Here is a 16,847-nt window from a genome sequence, read left to right on the forward strand (position 1 = left end):
CCGGCACTGCTGGCAAGCCGGGGGCAGGTTCCCACCACGCCCGGCGCGTGGCTCCGACTTTCTGTGTGTCTCCCGCCATCAGTCCTGCTCTGTGATCGCTTTCCAGCTCAATGCTGTCCCTTCCCTTCCCATAATAGCTGAATTCCTGTCATGATCTGTACGATCCAGTTTGCATACAGTAGATACATCTAAAATGTTCTGCCATATAAAAGTGGGAGGTGGTTTTGGGTTTTGGTTTTTTTTTTTTCTTAGGTAAAAGTATTTAATGTCCTTGGCCACCGTGAATAGTGACAGATAATACACTTTGCACACATTGTATTTCCAAAAGAAAGGCATTTTTTTACAGCCTTCCCTGTTCTGAAGACAGTTCATATCATTACATTAATCACAGCAAACCCTCTCATGTCTGTACACTTCTGTGATCAGTGGGAACAGAAACTTCCAGCAGTTTACGTCCCTTGCGTCTTGTCTGCTTGGCTTGTGATAAGCTGGAACAGAACCTGAGCCCGTTGCCGGTCCGATCCACGTTCATGGGGGGTCCCCGTCTCAGGGAGGGTGCCGCAGGCGCCAAGGGTCTTCCTCGTGTGCACTGAGGAGGACGGAAGGCCGGCAGGCTCCTTCAGAGCCCCGTTCTCTCTGGTTTCCATCCTGGAAGCCGCCTCCTGACACGTCATCCTGGACTCCCTCCCTCATCGCATTTGCAGTGGCTGTGCCTGGTCCGGGCGGGGCGGGGCGGGAGTCTGGGGAAACTCGGCCAGACAAGACGGGGCTCCTCATGCGGGAGGCACCGTGCCCACGCGCCCACCTCTGGTCTGTCGGATGCTCCACGAGTGCCCACCCTGTGCTGGCACCGAGGGGCTGCAGGGCACTCGAGCCAAAAGTGGGAGACTCTGAGGTTTGAAATCCTCAATACCCATTCACATTGCCTGTGGAACGTGAGCAAAAATAGGCATTTCCCATTTCATCTGCTTTTTACCTTCTCAGTTAACCTTAAGTAAACTTGTAGTTTCCTCTAAAATGTTTTCTGGTTTTTTGGAAGACTTTCAATGACTTGGGAAAATACTTCAAAAGGGCGTGAAGTAGTGTTTTCCGGTCTGCTGTTTGCTGTGTGTCCATATTTTAAGCCCCACTTCTCTGCGGAGGAGCAGCCAGCATGGGAAGGCGCTGGCTGCTGGCAGGAGGCCAGGTGGGAAGGACTGTGAGGGAAGGGAGGGAGCCTTGAACCGGGTGCAGAGCCATGGGGGATGTTTCATCAATTCCTTGGTCTGCCCTAGGCAAGAAAATCATGAGATCACAGAATCTCCGGGCTGGACCTAAACAAACAAACAGAAGCTTTGCAAAATTTCAAACTATTTCTGATCATTATATTTTCGTAGCAGTGTTGGTTTTATTGTTTGGGGACTGCCGCGGTGCGAGGCTTCCTATTGATAGCAGGGCAGAGGGGTACATGCTGCTCAGTCTCCTAGGACAGCCCTAACCAAATCCTGCACACTCAGCGGCTTACAAACCGCAGAAACTTACTTTCCCACCGTCCCAGAGGCCAAGGTCAAGGTCCCAAACCAGGGTTTCAGCAGGGCTGGCTCTTTCTGGAGCCCCCGAGGGAGAATAAGTGAGTAATTGTTTATGATACTCTTTCAAGTCTTTTAAAGCAGCAGTTGTCTTTTTAGTTATTTCTCCCTTTTCATTCTATTTTTTGGGGTGCCTTTTGTCTCCTTTTTTTCTTAATTCATTTTGCTATTATCTTTGCTGTTATCTTACCATTAATAAATATCTCAAAAAAATGTAAAAGACTCTGAGGGCTGAATGGGATCTTCGGGGCACCCAGGTCCAGCCCCCTGGTGTGTCCCCAGCTCACAGCCAGGCCCTGTGTCACCCGAAAGCTTCAGGGAGCGAGGCCAGCTCTGCCCAGCATGGCTGCCCTGGGGCTGCTGCGTGGAGGAGCCCGTGAGGAGGAGAGACAGGCGGGCGCGGGTCCCCAGGTTCAGTGAGAGACAGCCACCGAGCGGCGGGAGTGCACAGGGCTGGATTTCCACGCCAGCGTCTGACGCTGTGCGTCGGCAGTTCCTTCTGTCTTTAGAGTATGTACTCTCGGAAGCAAAGCAGCATGTCCATGCTCTAAATCACTGTCAAAGATAGTAATAGAAGTTTAAAAAAAAAAAAAAAAAGGCAAGAAGATAATACGAGAAGCAGCCAGGAAACATCTGAGCAAAATACAGCAGCAGAGGAAGACAGTCCACGGTTGATGTGGCAGTGAAGGTGAATGTTCTAGAACTCTCTGTAAGAAGAAAGAGATCAAGTTGTTAAACTCAAAATCCAATTATATACTGCTTTGATGATAAGTGCTGAAGAGTAAGTATGACATGGAAAAGTAACAAGGATTCATTAGAGGGTGTTTGGCAAAGAAGGGGCACGAACACCAAAGGTGTTTTGAAGGCGATGTGAGAGCCACACGGGAGAGCTTTTGGCGAGAATCACAGATTCTCTAAGAAAAGGAACTGGAGAGACGGCTGCTGCCATCTCGGGGTGAGGCGCCTCAGTTGGGCAGGGGGTGGTGGGCCGGAGCAGTGGTGGGGTCCGGCTTGGCGCTCTCAGGACTTGCTGACCTGGGTTCCGTGGCAGGCAGGATGGTGGTAATGCTGTGTCACAAGTCTCTGGCTCCTTTCCTCAAGTGTGGGCTGAAGACACTCTGGTCCCTGGGAGCTTGCTGGAAGTGCAGGCTCTGCTGCGTCGGGCCTGTGCCGTAACAGGATCCGGGTGACGCAGGGGACTTGGCACCTGCACAGACAAGGGCTGCCAGGCGGGTGGTGAAGCACCGGCCCTGGCCACGGTGGCAGGAGGAAGCATTCAAAGCCATGAGAACCTTGGAACTCCACAGGACTGGAGTGAAGGTCATTCCTTACCTCTGATGGCTCTGCTGTCAGTTCAGGTTTATAGTCAGGATGTGGTCGGGGCATACAGTTATTTTTGCTTCTGTTTTAAAACATCATTGGTAGTAAGCAAAACTGTTCTCTCCACTCACTTCTGATTTATACAACCAGGAAAGAAAAAGTGCAGACTTTTCGTGGGTAGATTTCATTTCCTACTGAGCTCACTCACAGCTTGTCTCTGCCTTTTCCTGTGAGACATCTGGCCCCGCTGTCTTAAACAGCGTCCACATGCGTCTCAGCCGCGTTCCGGCCATTTGGTCTCTGCGGACCCTGCCGGTGAGCCCAGGAGCCTGGGTACCCAATACCACTGTGTCCTCTGACTCGCGCCTGCCCAAACGCAGTAGTACACGGTCCCTTTTGGTGATGGATGATACTCGCGTCTCAGGAGTAAACACGCAGTCTCCTCCCAGCGTCCTCCTTCCAGCTTATCCAAAATTGCCTGGGTTTTTCTGTATCCTTTAAGAAATATTCCATGGATTTACTAAAAAGGAAATCCTTTTAATACTGATAAAAATAACCTCTTATAAAGAAGGTATAATTGTCCTGAGTCATCTATTAAATCTTCAAAGTATATAAAAACTAAAACTTAGAAATAGGAAAAACCGATGGAAACTGTATGAGTGTCAGTGCACTGTTATCAGTTATTTTATTTGGCACTACAAAGCAAGTCTGAATACATTCATAAAAGCAGAAATTGTATGTAACTGAGGGCGTGGACCGGGATGCTCTGGGCTCCGCTCTGCCGTAGGCCACTCGGGCCTGAGAGAGTCCCTGGGCTTCAAGCCTCCGGCCCTGACCGTGAGGCTGCGCTCCTGCGTGTACCCCTTCATCACCCCACAGGGCCGAGGGGCAGCAGTTACTAGTAGTTCTGCAGTTAGTTTTTAGATATCTGTAGATTAGTAAGTGGATATTCCACACCCACTTGAAAGTAAAAGAATATTCCCCTAAATTCTGTATTGAGTCAAAGAAGGCAGGGCTGGGGGAGGGCCCTGAGGTGCTGCCCAGGCTCCCAGCTCAGTCCAGGGACTCTGCTCTTCCAGGGCTCAGGCCTCCTGGGCCTCCTCTCCTCCCCGACCCCCACTGCCACCCCCTCCACGCAGAGTCTCACAGGAGCTTCCTAACCGGCCGCCTGCGTTGGCCTACCCCTGCTTCAGGCTCTTCCCAGCAGCGCAGCCAGAGTCAAAGCAGCAGTCAAGGGCTTCTGTCCCAGCCCTCCTGGGTTACCTGGTCAAGGTCCCTCCCTGTCCTCAGCCTCACCCCTGCCAGCAGCCCTGCGGGGCCTGAGCCCTCCTGCTCCTCTCCTGCACACTGGCCTCCGGCTTGGTCTCCAGTCTCCCAGCTGCCCATTTGCCACCTCTGCCCGACAGGCTCTTTCTTGACCTGTGGCCACACAGGTGTGTGTGGCATGCTCCCTGTCGCCCCCACGTCTGCGTGGCGGGCACCCTGGCGTCTCTCAAGCCCTGCACCTGCCCCTGAGGCCTGCCCATGTGAACCGTGGAGCGCTGACTCCCTTCCCCTCCATTTTCTTTTCTTTTTCAACATCCCTGTTTTATTTTCATTTTTAGCACTTTCCCCCAACTACCATACTATGTATATTTCTTGCTTATCGTCTCTCTGAACTGCAAGTGGCGTGGGAACTGGAGATTGTCTGTTTTGTCCTTGCTGTGTCCTGGGCGCCCAGAGCAGTGCTGGCACCTGGAGCTCAGTGTTCGCTGAACGCACAGGTGAGTGAAGGAACCGACGACAGGAGTGCAGGACATCTGCGTGTGTGTTGCAGTGAGGTTTAGAGGGAGAGTCGTAGCCTTATTCTTTGTTAGAAGTTTAAAATACGAAAGCAAATGAACTGAGCTCGCCTCAAAAGCAGTTCAAAAATCAATAAAACTCACAGAAATTTATAAATAGTGGGTAAAACAAAGCCCTGGAAGAGGAGATGGGAGGAATTATAAATAACATATAAGCTAATTATACAAAACAGAAAAACAGAATTATAAATCTAAAAGTTAGTGCTTGGTAAAAAGTGATAAATAACATTGCATGTCTTCCCCTTGATAAGTGTAATCAATAAAGGACAAAGCAAACATAAAATCATAAACTAAAACTCTGCAGGTTCGAAGGAGGTTCAGAATTAGAAAGGAGTGTTCATGGGCTGGACGATCTGGTGCACACGGCCACAGATGCACCACGGCACTGACAGTTTCAGTAAACCTAAAAGCAAGTGAGAGTTTGAAGAAGTTTTCAAAGAATTACTTCCTAGAAGGGCTCTGAATTCAGATGGTTTCTTTGATATTTTTAAGAAACAGTTCATTTCAATGAATACATAAATTACTACAAAGCATAGAAGATTATGGAAATCTACCTAATTCATTTTATAAAGGTAGTATAACTTGAAAACAAGCACCAAAATAAAATTATTTTGAATTCATATTTAGGAAACTGAATTAAACAACATGTCAAAATAGTAAACCATCATAACTAAGCATGATCCTTCTAAGAAAGAAAGGATAGTAAGCTATTAACATTATAAAGTATATCAAAAGGCGATGATTATCTCAGTGCTGAAAAGGTTGTCATATAATTCAATAATTATTCATTTTCAAAACTCGTAATGCAAGGCCCTTTCTTACTATAACGAAGACTTGGAGTGTGTGTTCCTTGAGGGTCTCAGAGGCAAGACTCAGTCCCCTGCTCTGTACCCAGATGTTACCAGCTCTGCCTTTTGAACAGAAATGTCAGTAATTGTTGAATAAATTAAGTATGTATTTTAGACCCACTGCCAACATCACATTTAGTGAAACAGTAAAAGAATTCCCATTAAAATTAGGATGCTTGGTATCATATTTAATATTTAACACTGTTCTAGAATTTCTGGCTAAAGTTTTAACATGAAAATAATAATTAACCATTAGGAAGGAAAAATAAAACTATCCCTGTTTGTAAACAGTGTATCAGTACTTAACTAAAAATCTTGGAGAATGATCTGGGAAATAGTTTTAATAGCCAAGACAGTTTAGCAAAGTGAATAGATGCAACAGAAACTGAGTCAGACCAGACGGCTGAGCCGAGGACGGGCTGGTCATGGAGGGGATGTGCCTCTGGGGAATGACCCGCTCAGTGTGTTCTGCCAGCGTGGAAACCGAGGCAGAGTCATCTCCTGTGCAGACAGTCCCAAGGTGGCAGGTCCCTGGTGCAGCCCCTGCCGCCCACTTCAGCTGACCCTGGCGGCTCTCGCTCCTAGGGAGCCTGGCTGTCCAGTGGGGGGACTCCTTGGGCAAATTGTGTCATGTGTTTGGGCTTCTGCATCTATAAAATGGGAATAAAAAATGTGGATCTTGTAGTATTGCTCCAGGCCTGAGTGACATGCTGTGCGTGTCAGAGTGCACGTGGCGCGTGACAGGCCCCTCATCGGCCGCGTCCTCCCGACCGCTGTGCCCAGTGCTCTCCCCAGAGCCCGGCCCACTCCTTTATCTTGCTCCTTTGTTTTCCCTCGCTCACTCTTTCTCTCTCCGTTTCAGTTTGCAAACCGTTCTCTTTGGCAGAGAATAAGATTTGAGGTCTCCTCTTCGCCATGTGTTTTGTTCTTTCATTCTCCACAGGCGTGGAAAGGCGCTGTTTTGTCCAGGGCATCTGCTCTGAGCTTCATCTCCCAGGGGCCTTGTTTTTCCTGATGCCGTTTCGTATGTTTGTGGTAATAAACCCACTCTGCCACTTTGTCCTGTAGACTCCATCCCACGGGCTTCATTCGGAACCTTTCAGATTTGGCTGTCCCGCGTACGTGCGACTGTGGAGTTGGAACGAGGAGGCCAGGTGCTTGCAGTCCCGGAGCCGTGGAGCCAGGCGGCGCGGGGGCTGCCTTTGCAAGGACACCTCGGAAGCCTGTGGGCACAAACCCGCTCCCCGCCTTCTCTGCGTGGGTTTCACACACACGGTGCGGCCACCCTTTCTCTTTCCTAAATGAGTCTCTCTATCTTCTCTCAGTTTCTCTTCTCTGTGGGAGCCCGAGTGGCACCGTGGTCAGGGTCTCGTCCAGCCACACGAGCAGGACTCCAGCGGGTGTCTGGGGGCGTTGCCTTGCGGCCGCGTCCTCGGCTGAGCTGGTTTGGTTCCTGTCTCGTTGGCTCTACCTGGCCGGGAGCCGAACACACAAGGCTGCGCCTCTGTCCCTGCTGTGCTTCAGCCTCACCCACAGGCTTTCCAGCATGTTCTGTCCCTATGGTTGCCAATTTTTCCACCTATGTGCTTGACAAGGACATAATTTGTCCGTGTCCTCTCTGTTCTCTTTCTTTTGTAGTCAAAGCCTGTCCATCTCTATGTTCAAGTATTTCAGTCCCACCCTACCAGTTCCTGGCAATGTACATGAGTTGTGACTTTGACGTGAAAATACCAATTCAGCTGGACACAGGTGTCAGTGTTTCCCATTGTTCACCCAGCGAGGGCCATGCTGCAGGGGCCTTGCAAACACAGCTCGAGCCTCGAGCCACTTCTCTGCTACAAAGACCACATTCCCGCCCACCCTCACCCAAGGTAGGGAGTGGGCCCCTTCCGCCAGCCGAGCAAGGCCTTGGCACAGGCCGGCTGGGCAGGCGCAGCCGCCTGTCCCACCAGAAGCAGGTGTGTTGCAGGAAACTGCCCAGTGCACCCAGCACAGTGTGGCAGAGACAAAGCTCAGACGCACATGACCGTCCACCCCTTCCTCAGTCACTCGTCTCCCGTATTTACAGGCCGTCTGCCACGCGCCAGCTGCGGGTCTGCGCTCTGGGGGCACCAGGACGCGCGGGACCCTGTCCTCACGTGAGGGTGCTGGTGCGGACAGGCGTGCCTTGCTCTGGGTGCGGGGAGAAACGGGCCTGCTCTAGCCAGGAAGGGGCGATAGGCAGTGACATGTGGCTTCCTGGGATCGGTGATTCTGAGCTGAGACTTAAAAGAGAAATGGGAATTAGCCAGAAGGGAGGTTGGGGAGGAGGCTGGATGGAGCTGGGGGTGGGCATTCCAGGCGGTGTGGTCTGACGCCGCAGGCCCAGCAGGTGCTGTCTGGGGAGGGTGGGCAGGACACGGTGGCTGCTGTCGGGAGGTAGGGAGGTGAGGCTGAAGCAGGCAGGAACCTGATTACAGCGGCCTTTCCCCCTCAGGAGAGCACCTGGCTCCTGCCCCGTGGAGGGGCACGGTGGGGGGCCACGGTGGGGGCCACGGTGGGGGCCACGGTGGGGGCCACGGTGGGGGGGCACGGTGGGGGGGCCCGGTGGGGGGGCCGCGGTGGGGGCCACGGTGGGGGGGGCACGGTGGGGGGGGCACGGTGGGGGGGGCACGGTGGGGGGGGCACGGTGGGGGCCACGGTGGGGGGCCACGGCGGGGGGCACGGTGGAGGGGCACGGTGGGGGCCACGGTGGGGGCCACGGTGGGGGGGCACGGTGGGGGGGCCACGGTGGGGGGGGCACGGTGGAGGGGCATGGTGGGGGCCACGGCGGGGGGCACGGTGGAGGGGCACGGTGGGGGGGCACGGTGGGGGCCACGGTGGGGGGCCACGGCGGGGGGGCATGGTGGGGGGGCAGGCCACGGGCTGGGTGGCCGAGGCCTCGAGTCTGCTGTTGCGTGTTGAGACACCCGCCGACATCTTGGGAAGCAGCCTGGGCCGGAGGGGACGGGTGGAGCCAGTCTGGACGTGGCCTCTGACTTCGGCTGCGAGGGCTCGGGCAGTCGGGACAGAGGGGTGCGTGGAGAGCGCGCTCACTTGGGCAGGGGCTGACAGCAGAGACACGGGGACCCTGGGGAGCAGGAGCACTGCTGAAGCGCACGGTCCCCGGTCCCCTGCCGTCCCTCAGGGCCACGTGTCTCTCCCCAGCCTCTGCTGCCAGCCAGGTCCCTCTGCCTGCCCGGAAGAGACTGGCCCAGCTCCCCTGTCACACGGCGCCGGCTGGCATGTGGTCGAGGCGCCAGGTCCCATGAAGAAGGCAGGGCTGCTTGGCTGTCCCACGGCCCCGCCGAGAGGACGGCTGTCAGTTCCCGCCCTCGGTGCGTTCTCCCCCATCTCGGCTGAGTGCGGAGTTCCCTCTCGGACCACATCAGGACTCTCAGTAAGGAAAGAGGTGGTGACATTCAGGAATAAAAGGACTCTAGCATCTCTGGGGACAGGTGACATGCCAGGGATAAGAGTGGCCCAGCCTGGAGGCCTGGCCTTTAGTTCCTGGGCAGTGGTCAGAACGTGTGCCTGCGGCGTCCCGTCCGCTGACCCGCCCACCCTCGCCTGAGCGTCCTCCCTTGCGGCACAGTGGGAGGGTCTGGCTTCCCCGTGCAGTGCTGGGTCCCTGTCCTGGCGCTGCCCAGCACGGCTGTGTGGCCGTGGCAAGGTACTTGCCCTTCTTCAGAAATACGTACGCATGCACCCCCGTCCCGTGCCACTGCGTCTCCAGCCACCCCACGGCACACACACGGCACAGACTGACCTGGTGGATGCTTAACGGAAGAGGCAGCTGTGTGGCCGCCATGGTGCCCCCCAGCTCTCCCGCTGGAGAAAGCCTTCCTGTAACTCCCGCCTCTTCCGAGGGTGCTCTGTGTGTTTCCTTTCTCTAACTGAACCCTGCACGGCCACCCTTCAGAACTGAAGGGCTGGTTCTGTCCTCCCGGGCCACGCCTGCTGTGGGGTGAAGAAGGACGTGGTGGTGTCCCCTTGCTCCTGATCCCCGGTCCCCCACGCCCCCCCCCCCCCAGTGTATTAACGTCTCCTCCAAGCTAAATCCCATCTGTGTGCTCTGTCACTCCCTGACACTTTTTTTGTTGCCATCTGTGGCCATTGTGGACGCCTCCCTTCTTCCTTGGGTACTTTGGACTCTCTCTGCTCACACCTCCTAACTGTACCTTCCCACGCCACTGTCCGCAGACGAGCAGCATGGCGCCTGCCGTGCTACCCTGTGCCTGCGGCCCCTCTGACACCCGGTGCGGCGTCTCTGGTGCCTTCCTGCACTTCAGGCAGTGCGTGCGGCAGCGGAGTCCACGTGCCCCACACCCGTCTCGTTCCCACGCGTCCGTCCCCGCCTGTGAGCACCTTGCAGGGGGCAGCTCCCCACACCCTGCCTCTGGGCTCCCGCCCGGCCCCCTGTCCAGTCTCCCCCACAGCCCGAATTGACCTGGAGAGTAAGTGCCGCCACGGCTTCCTCCCCTGTGCTGCCCTGAGGTCCAGCCCCGCCTCTCACGGCTTCTTCCCAGCCACCTCTGCGTCCTTCCCGTCAGCCTCGTGCTTGCTGTTCTCCTGCCTGGAGCCCCGCACTGTCCTGCAGCTTCTCCCTCCCTGCACGTTGCCTTGGTGGCTCCATGCTCACCCTGTCCACAGGAGGCTCCAGGAGCCCAGCGTGGACCTCCTCACCTGCCTGCCCTTCTCCTGTGCCCCTTTCCTGCCAGGTGGCCCCCATTTTGAGGCCAGAAGCCAGAACTTTCTTTTTAGGCCTGTCTCAGACATTCTTCACTGAGCAGTCCCGGGCAGGCCGCTGGATACACCCTCCGCCGCCCCCACTCTCCCCTCTCCTTCCTTCTCTGATACTCAGAGGCCTTCACCATGTCTCGTCTAGGCTATTGCAATGGTGTCTTTTTAAAAAATGTTTGACTTTTTAATTGTATAACAAACACAAGATCCACATATAAATAAAACATAATCTCTGAAGCTCGCGGCCGTGGCTGGCGGGTCACTCGCAAACAGAGCACATGCAGCAGTGGGTGAGGCGTGTGCGCGGCGGCAGGTGCAGGGCGAGGCTGGCCCCCACCCCGGCCGTCTCTGCTGCACCCTGTCCTCCCGACACCCTGGGGTGCAGGTCTCAACTGTATTTCTGCTCTTTCTCTCTTTCAGCACTTTTGTAGATTTCCAGGATCTGACGTACGCCAGCTTGGAGTTTGGGACATCTTACGTACTTTGCTGGGTGTCTTTCTAGGAATCCGATCTTTATCAGTGGAACTGTATCAGAGGGAGCTTTGCTAAAAAATACCCTGCACAATATTCGCACAGGGGCAGCTTCTCTGACACTCGAGGATCTCCCTAGGTTAAATGAGGCTTCACTTCAGATAGATCTGAGTCTGCTCACAAAATTAACTCTATCCAGGACATACCCAAAGCTCTCACAGTTTCTTTTTTTTGATTCTTTATTTAAATATTCAGTATTCTGTAGTGTTATCCATAGGAGAATTATCAGACCTAAGAAATAGGCTCTAAAACAGCAACTCGGGGCTAGATTTGGGGCAGGGTGGCCAGCCTGCTTCCTCCTCTCCCCTTCCCTGGACCCCCTGTCCTGCAGCCAGGCCATAGCTGGGTGTCACCCTGTGTCTTAGGTCCTCGCCCGTGGAGAAGAGCATCTCTGGCAGTATCTGGGGGAACCGGAGCTTCTGTCGACCCGTGGGCTGCAGCCCTGCCACATGGTTTCCCCTGGGAGGTTGTCTCCCTGCCTGGGAGTTGGGCTTCTCTGGGTGGCAGGTGGCAGAGACCTTACTTGAGAGCTGGGCACCAGCAGCCTGTGTTCAGAAGGGCTGTTGTGCTGCCAGTGACGGTGCTGAGCTGCAAGTTGGGAAACCAGGATGGCTTTTCTGGTTCTTCCCACAGTTACCCGCAGACAGCCCAGTTTTCTGCACCGTGACATTGCACTGGTAACGTGTAACGTGTTCTAGAGGAACAGGAGCTCCATGAAGGCAGAGACTTGCATGTTGCATTGCTTGTCACCACACCCCAGGTGCCCTGCTCTACTGGGCATGTTGGGTCCTTGACACGCTTCAGTTGAATGGTGACAGGGGCATTTCTGCTTCCCCCTCCAGCCTGGACCTGCCGCGGGTGTGATGGGGGTGGGTCTTCTCACCTGTGCTCACACAGGATTATCTGTCTTGCAGGAGCCCAGCCGCCAGGGCCGCCGTATTACACTGACCCGGGAGGACCAGGGATGAATCCTGTCGGGAGCACCATGGCAATGGCTTTCCAGGTCCAACCCAACCTACCCCAGGGGAGCACGGCCTGCCCTCCCCCTCCTTCCTACTGCAGCACGCCACCTCCCCCCTACGAACAGGTGGTGAAGGCCAAGTAGCAGGTGCGGCCGCATGCGGAGGAGAGACAGGGGAGGGCTTCCCACCAGCCTCTCCTGTCCCCATTGATGTTCGCATCTAGGGACGGCCTGATGAGCCACTAAGGGCAGATTGCTCTTCGATGTCTTCATAGCAAGCACAGCTCCCTTTCAAGTTTTCCATGGAGGACAGTATTTGAACTCACACTGTCTCCTCTGTTCCTTCTGTTTCTGATGTAATCTGTTCTCTCTGGCAGCGTGTGGTGACAGTCCCCAGGGGTTGTCGTTCTTAGGATGGCATGACCACATTCCCAGGAGGGGGACTCAGGAGGAGGAGGGCAGAGCGGGAAGGTCAGGTGACATGGAGGAGCCAGGCCCAGGCGGCGTCCTCCCATCAGATGGAAAGCCCTCCCACACACAGCAGGCAGCGTGGCGCAGGCAGGTCAGCTGCGCCAGCCCGTCCTCCCGTCAGTCTTCCTCTCCTGGGAGCCGCCAGAGACATGCAGGGGAGAGCCAGCACCCTGAATGTCACAGCCCGGTGACGGGCTTCCCTCAGCTCCACCAGGGCGGGGCAGAGTGTGCAGCTCTCCTGGCACGGTGAGGCCCGGAGCCTGGCCGAGCTGACGTCTGCAGTTATCCGAAGATCACTAAGGAAAGCTGTTTAAATTCAGGGCAAATCGCTTCCTGCTCCAAACTGGGACACTGCATTTTATGAGTTCTTGGTCTGACTTGGAAAACAAATGTTGCCCCCTTTTTAGTGTTCATAGAAGTGTGTAGTGTCCTGTCCTTTGACGCCAGACTGGGAGTGTCTCTTTCCTGGCTGTCGCTGCCTCCCCGGTGTTCTTGGGCCCAGGGGGCTTCCGCACCCCCCCCACGCCCCGAGGCAGCCCTGGGGGGCGTCTGACGGGCTCTCATGGCAGAGGGAGAGGCCCGAGAGGCGCCTTTAGCAGGGAGCTGTGTTCTGCCACGTAGTTAGTAGTGTTGATGTGTATTTAAACCCAGGTTGAGACCTATGTGTCGTGTGATACTAAGAGCAAAGCCGTGTGGCCCAGGGGCCCAGAATACTGTACGTGTAGTTTTGTGGGGAAGGGGGTGGGGGGCACTTAGTATTTAAATGAACTAATCGGAGCCTCTTGAGGAATTGTTACTCGTTGAACTGGAGCATCACGACATCTCCCCCGAGGGGATGTGGAGTGTCTTCCCCCAGACCAGGAGGCTTGTGGTCCACACTCCGCCTGGGCATTTATGTGGGGCGGGGTGAGCAACGCGAGGGCAAAGTAACCACTTGGACCCACGTTCCTCTGAGGACGTAGACTCTGAGAGCTCCAGGGAGTTCCGAGGGAAATGCTCGGGAACAAGAGGAGCAGCCTTGGAAACACGGTTTGTGCACACAGATGCCGGCACAGGCGTCTCTGGACGTCCTCGTGTGACCTCTGACCTCACGTCCCAGCGGCAAGACCTCTCCACACTCCAGGCCTTGATTTAAATGAGACAACAAAGCACAACTTTTGCTGTTTACAGTGGAGACAACTACACGGGTCCAAAATGATTCTCTTCTTCCAGGTCATTCGTTCCGCATTTTTAACTTCAGTCTCTCCCTTCGCTCTTTTTAATGAAGAAGCACAGTAAGAGCAGCCCCTGGAATCGGGTCGGACACAGCCGAAGAGGCATATAAATGTCCAGGACTAAACCTCGTGCATCTTTCTGATAGCAAATGAGCTCAAGCGACCGAATGATGGGTGGGGCTCACCGATTTTACATTCCCATATTTGTGTAAGATACGTTTTGTTGTCCCCTGAACCCAGTTAGAATCCTGCTGCAGTGAACACTGAAACCGTATGTGGAAGTCCTGCTTCTGGGGACATTGCTGTCGTCGTTTCCTTTGTGCTGTTGGTGGGTCTCGGCCACCTCCTAGAGGGAGTCCAGCTCTGTGTGTGGGTGTCCTGTGGAGTCGGGGTTAGGAGGGAACTTGAAGCAGACTGTGCATGCTCCCTGTGCAACACCTGGCTCCTTTCTCTGTTCTCTTTTGATAGGGTCCTGTTTCCTACATACGCCAAATAAAAACAAATTTGGGCATGTGCTTTGCTTGTTTTACTGGGGAGTGGGGAGGAGGGAAGGGATGCAAGTTCTGATGAGGAAGGACACAGAGGTCCCGGGTTCAGCCTTGGGGGAGGGGAGGACGGTGCACCCCATCTCAGGAGAGGCAGAACTAGATGTTATCCGAGGATATGAGGTGCTTGTGGTTCACCAATACATTTTAAAAAGCTAAGGAGAAAATTTTCCAAGGCAAGGAGAAAGACGGAAGCATTGGCAAGGTGAACGCAGGGGACTGGGGAGGTGAGCCTTCATGTCAAAATCCAGCTCTGCTTGGTCGGAAGGTACTTCTCTCACGACGCTACTGAGGGATATCGCTGCTACAGTGAAGCTGCATTTTAGAGGAATCACTAATTGAGATGTTAGTAAAGAAGCATTTTGTATTTTGCCTTCTTAGAACGTTAGTCCTAGATCATGGTCCCTGCCTAAAAGGTCTTCTGTGGACCTAAGTTTGGTGCACTGCAGTGTGTCTGTCTCGGCGAGCCCAACCGTGCACACTGGTGTGTCGCACACTCTGAGAAGCATCTCCGTGCTGTTTAATCCAGCCCTCCTTAGATTAGATCATGAAATCTTTTTCTTGTGTGTGTGTAGGGATGGAGTTGGAGGTAAACACACCTTCCCTTCAGGCCCCCCTGAAGTGTGTCTGCCAGCAGAACCCATGGCTGTCGATCCAGCTGAGAGATTTCTAGCACATTACACCCCAGCCAGGAAGGATTCTGACCTTGGTCTATCCTCGGGAGCTCCTTGGCACCTCTGCAGATTTGCCCGGCTCCAGCCTGGGCTGCCAACCCCGCAACCCTGGGCCATTTGGAGGGAGCTCTAGGATCCAAAGGCCCTGCAACATGTTTTCCCCAAGGCCTTTCTTTTATTTAAAAAATGTTTTAGGAGGACCAGGTGTGGTGGCTCAACCTGTAATCCTAGCACTTTGGGAGGCCAAGACAGGAGGATCACTTGAGGTCAGGAGTTTCAGACCAGCCTGAGCAACAGTGAGAGACCCTGTCTCTACCCAAAATAGAGTACATTAGCTGGGTATGGTGGTGTGCACCTCTAGTCCGAGCTACTTGGGAGTCTGAGGCAGGAGGATTGCTCAAGCCCAGAAGTTTGAGATTGCAGTGAACTACGATGACACCACTGAAATCTAGCCGGGGTGACAGAGTGAAACTCTATCTCAAAAAAAAAAAAAAAAAGTTCTAGTTACTCTTCACTTAATTACATATTCTAAAAAAGAAAAGAGCAGTGTAATTTGTTTTATATATTGGAATACTGCCCTCAGTTTTACGTGATAGAAGGGCTATGTTGCAAGGACAGGTTCGATAGATATTAGTCCCATCTGAGGCCCTGCCATGCAGACAGGAAGTCGTCCGGCATCACAGCCACCTCCCGGGGAAGGACGCCCTGCCTAGCCAGCTTCCCCAGGAAGGTGGAAGCAGGGTCATGTCTTGAGATGGCAAACTGAGTGCTCACTTTTATCTGTCCTTCCCAAATTTCACTGAGCCTCAAGCTGTCAAGAGTGCAGGGACAAAAATGTTGAGTAATTTGTGAAATAGAAGAAGACCAGGGGGATTGACTGATGGAGGAAACAGAGAAGATGGCATGGAAGGTGGCGTGGGAGGCAGCACTATTCCTCAGAGAAGCCCCTACAGCCAGCAAGCGCAGAAAGCAGGAGAGGCTGCGGCAGATGTCGGGGATCAACCAGCAGCTTGTTTGAGTCTCCAGCCAACTCCCCCGACCCTCCACCAAGTGTACGAAGAGCAGCTGGCTGCAGGAACTAATGAGCTGAAGCTCGCTGTCTCACCAAGAGGACACTCTGCGTGGTAAGGCTCTGGGCATGGGTGAGGTGGGCTGTATCGGTTAAAATGTTCACAGGATAGAGCTCCCATGGCTTTCCTGCAGCCCCTAGGTCCAAGGTTGTAGGGAGATCTTGTGCAAAGTGAAACTCAGGGACCTGGGACAGGTAGTGACCCAGTCTCCATCACCACGGTCCCTGTGCTTCTATCCACATGGCTCTGTGTCCTTTTCCACAGAGGATTAGCATGCTCTGAAATGCTTGCTCATAAAGCCAGAGTCTTCCACCCCTCTTGCTGTCACTGAGTAGGAGGGGAAGAGTCCCTCCATTTTGACACTGAAGTTTTCTCCTGACTTAAGCTGCACCAGCATTTCTGCCGAATCACCCACTCATTTCTCAACTAAAATGATCTTTGATAGTTTAAATTCTTATCTTACTCCATTCAGCTATAACAAAATATCATAGACTGGATGGCTTATGAGCAAATTTATTTCTGTGTTAGTACATAACTGTAACTTACTACAGTCAGCAAGGCAGGGAAGTCCAAGATCAAGGTGTTGGTTGATTCAGTGTCTAGTGAAGGTCTGCATCCTGGTTCATAAACACCTATCTTCTTATTGTAACCTTACTTGCCAGAAGGGGTGAGGGGGTTTTCTGGGGCGACTAATCCCATTCACAGGAGATCCCCCCTCATGACCTAATCACCTCCCAAAGGCCCCACCTTCAAACACCGTCACATTAGGTTTCAACGTAAGAATTTCGGGGGGTGCACAGACATTCAGTCCATAGCAGTTCTCAACTTCTAGTACTCTCTGCATGCCAAAGAGGACAAAGTATATGTGAGGGCAGTCCATGTGGCCATAACTATCCATTGCTGGCGTCGTGGAAAGACCATGGGCTCTGAAGGTGGACAGCCTGCTCCAGTCCTGAGTCTACTAATTGTTAGCTGCACGTCTTCAGGCAAATGATTGAACCTCAAGTCTCAGTTTCCCCAACTATAAAAGGCAGATTGCACTA

At 53.8% G+C, this 16,847-nt stretch overlaps 1 protein-coding gene across 1 annotated transcript in view; it reads left to right on the top strand.

Moving 5' to 3' along the window:
- The window catches only part of VOPP1 (VOPP1 WW domain binding protein), a 94,103-nt gene extending 80,086 nt beyond the window's left edge, over positions 1-14,017 (top strand). The window contains exon 5 of the mRNA XM_069461481.1: positions 11,784-14,017. Within this exon, the coding sequence (XP_069317582.1) occupies positions 11,784-11,974 (191 nt within the window). The 3' untranslated portion in view covers positions 11,975-14,017. The remainder of the gene's footprint in view (positions 1-11,783) is intronic.
- Positions 14,018-16,847: the final 2,830 nt, after the last annotated feature.

The sequence above is a fragment of the Eulemur rufifrons genome, chromosome 29, assembly GCF_041146395.1.
Source record: "Eulemur rufifrons isolate Redbay chromosome 29, OSU_ERuf_1, whole genome shotgun sequence".
In the NCBI taxonomy this organism is placed as follows: Eukaryota; Metazoa; Chordata; class Mammalia; order Primates; family Lemuridae; genus Eulemur; species Eulemur rufifrons.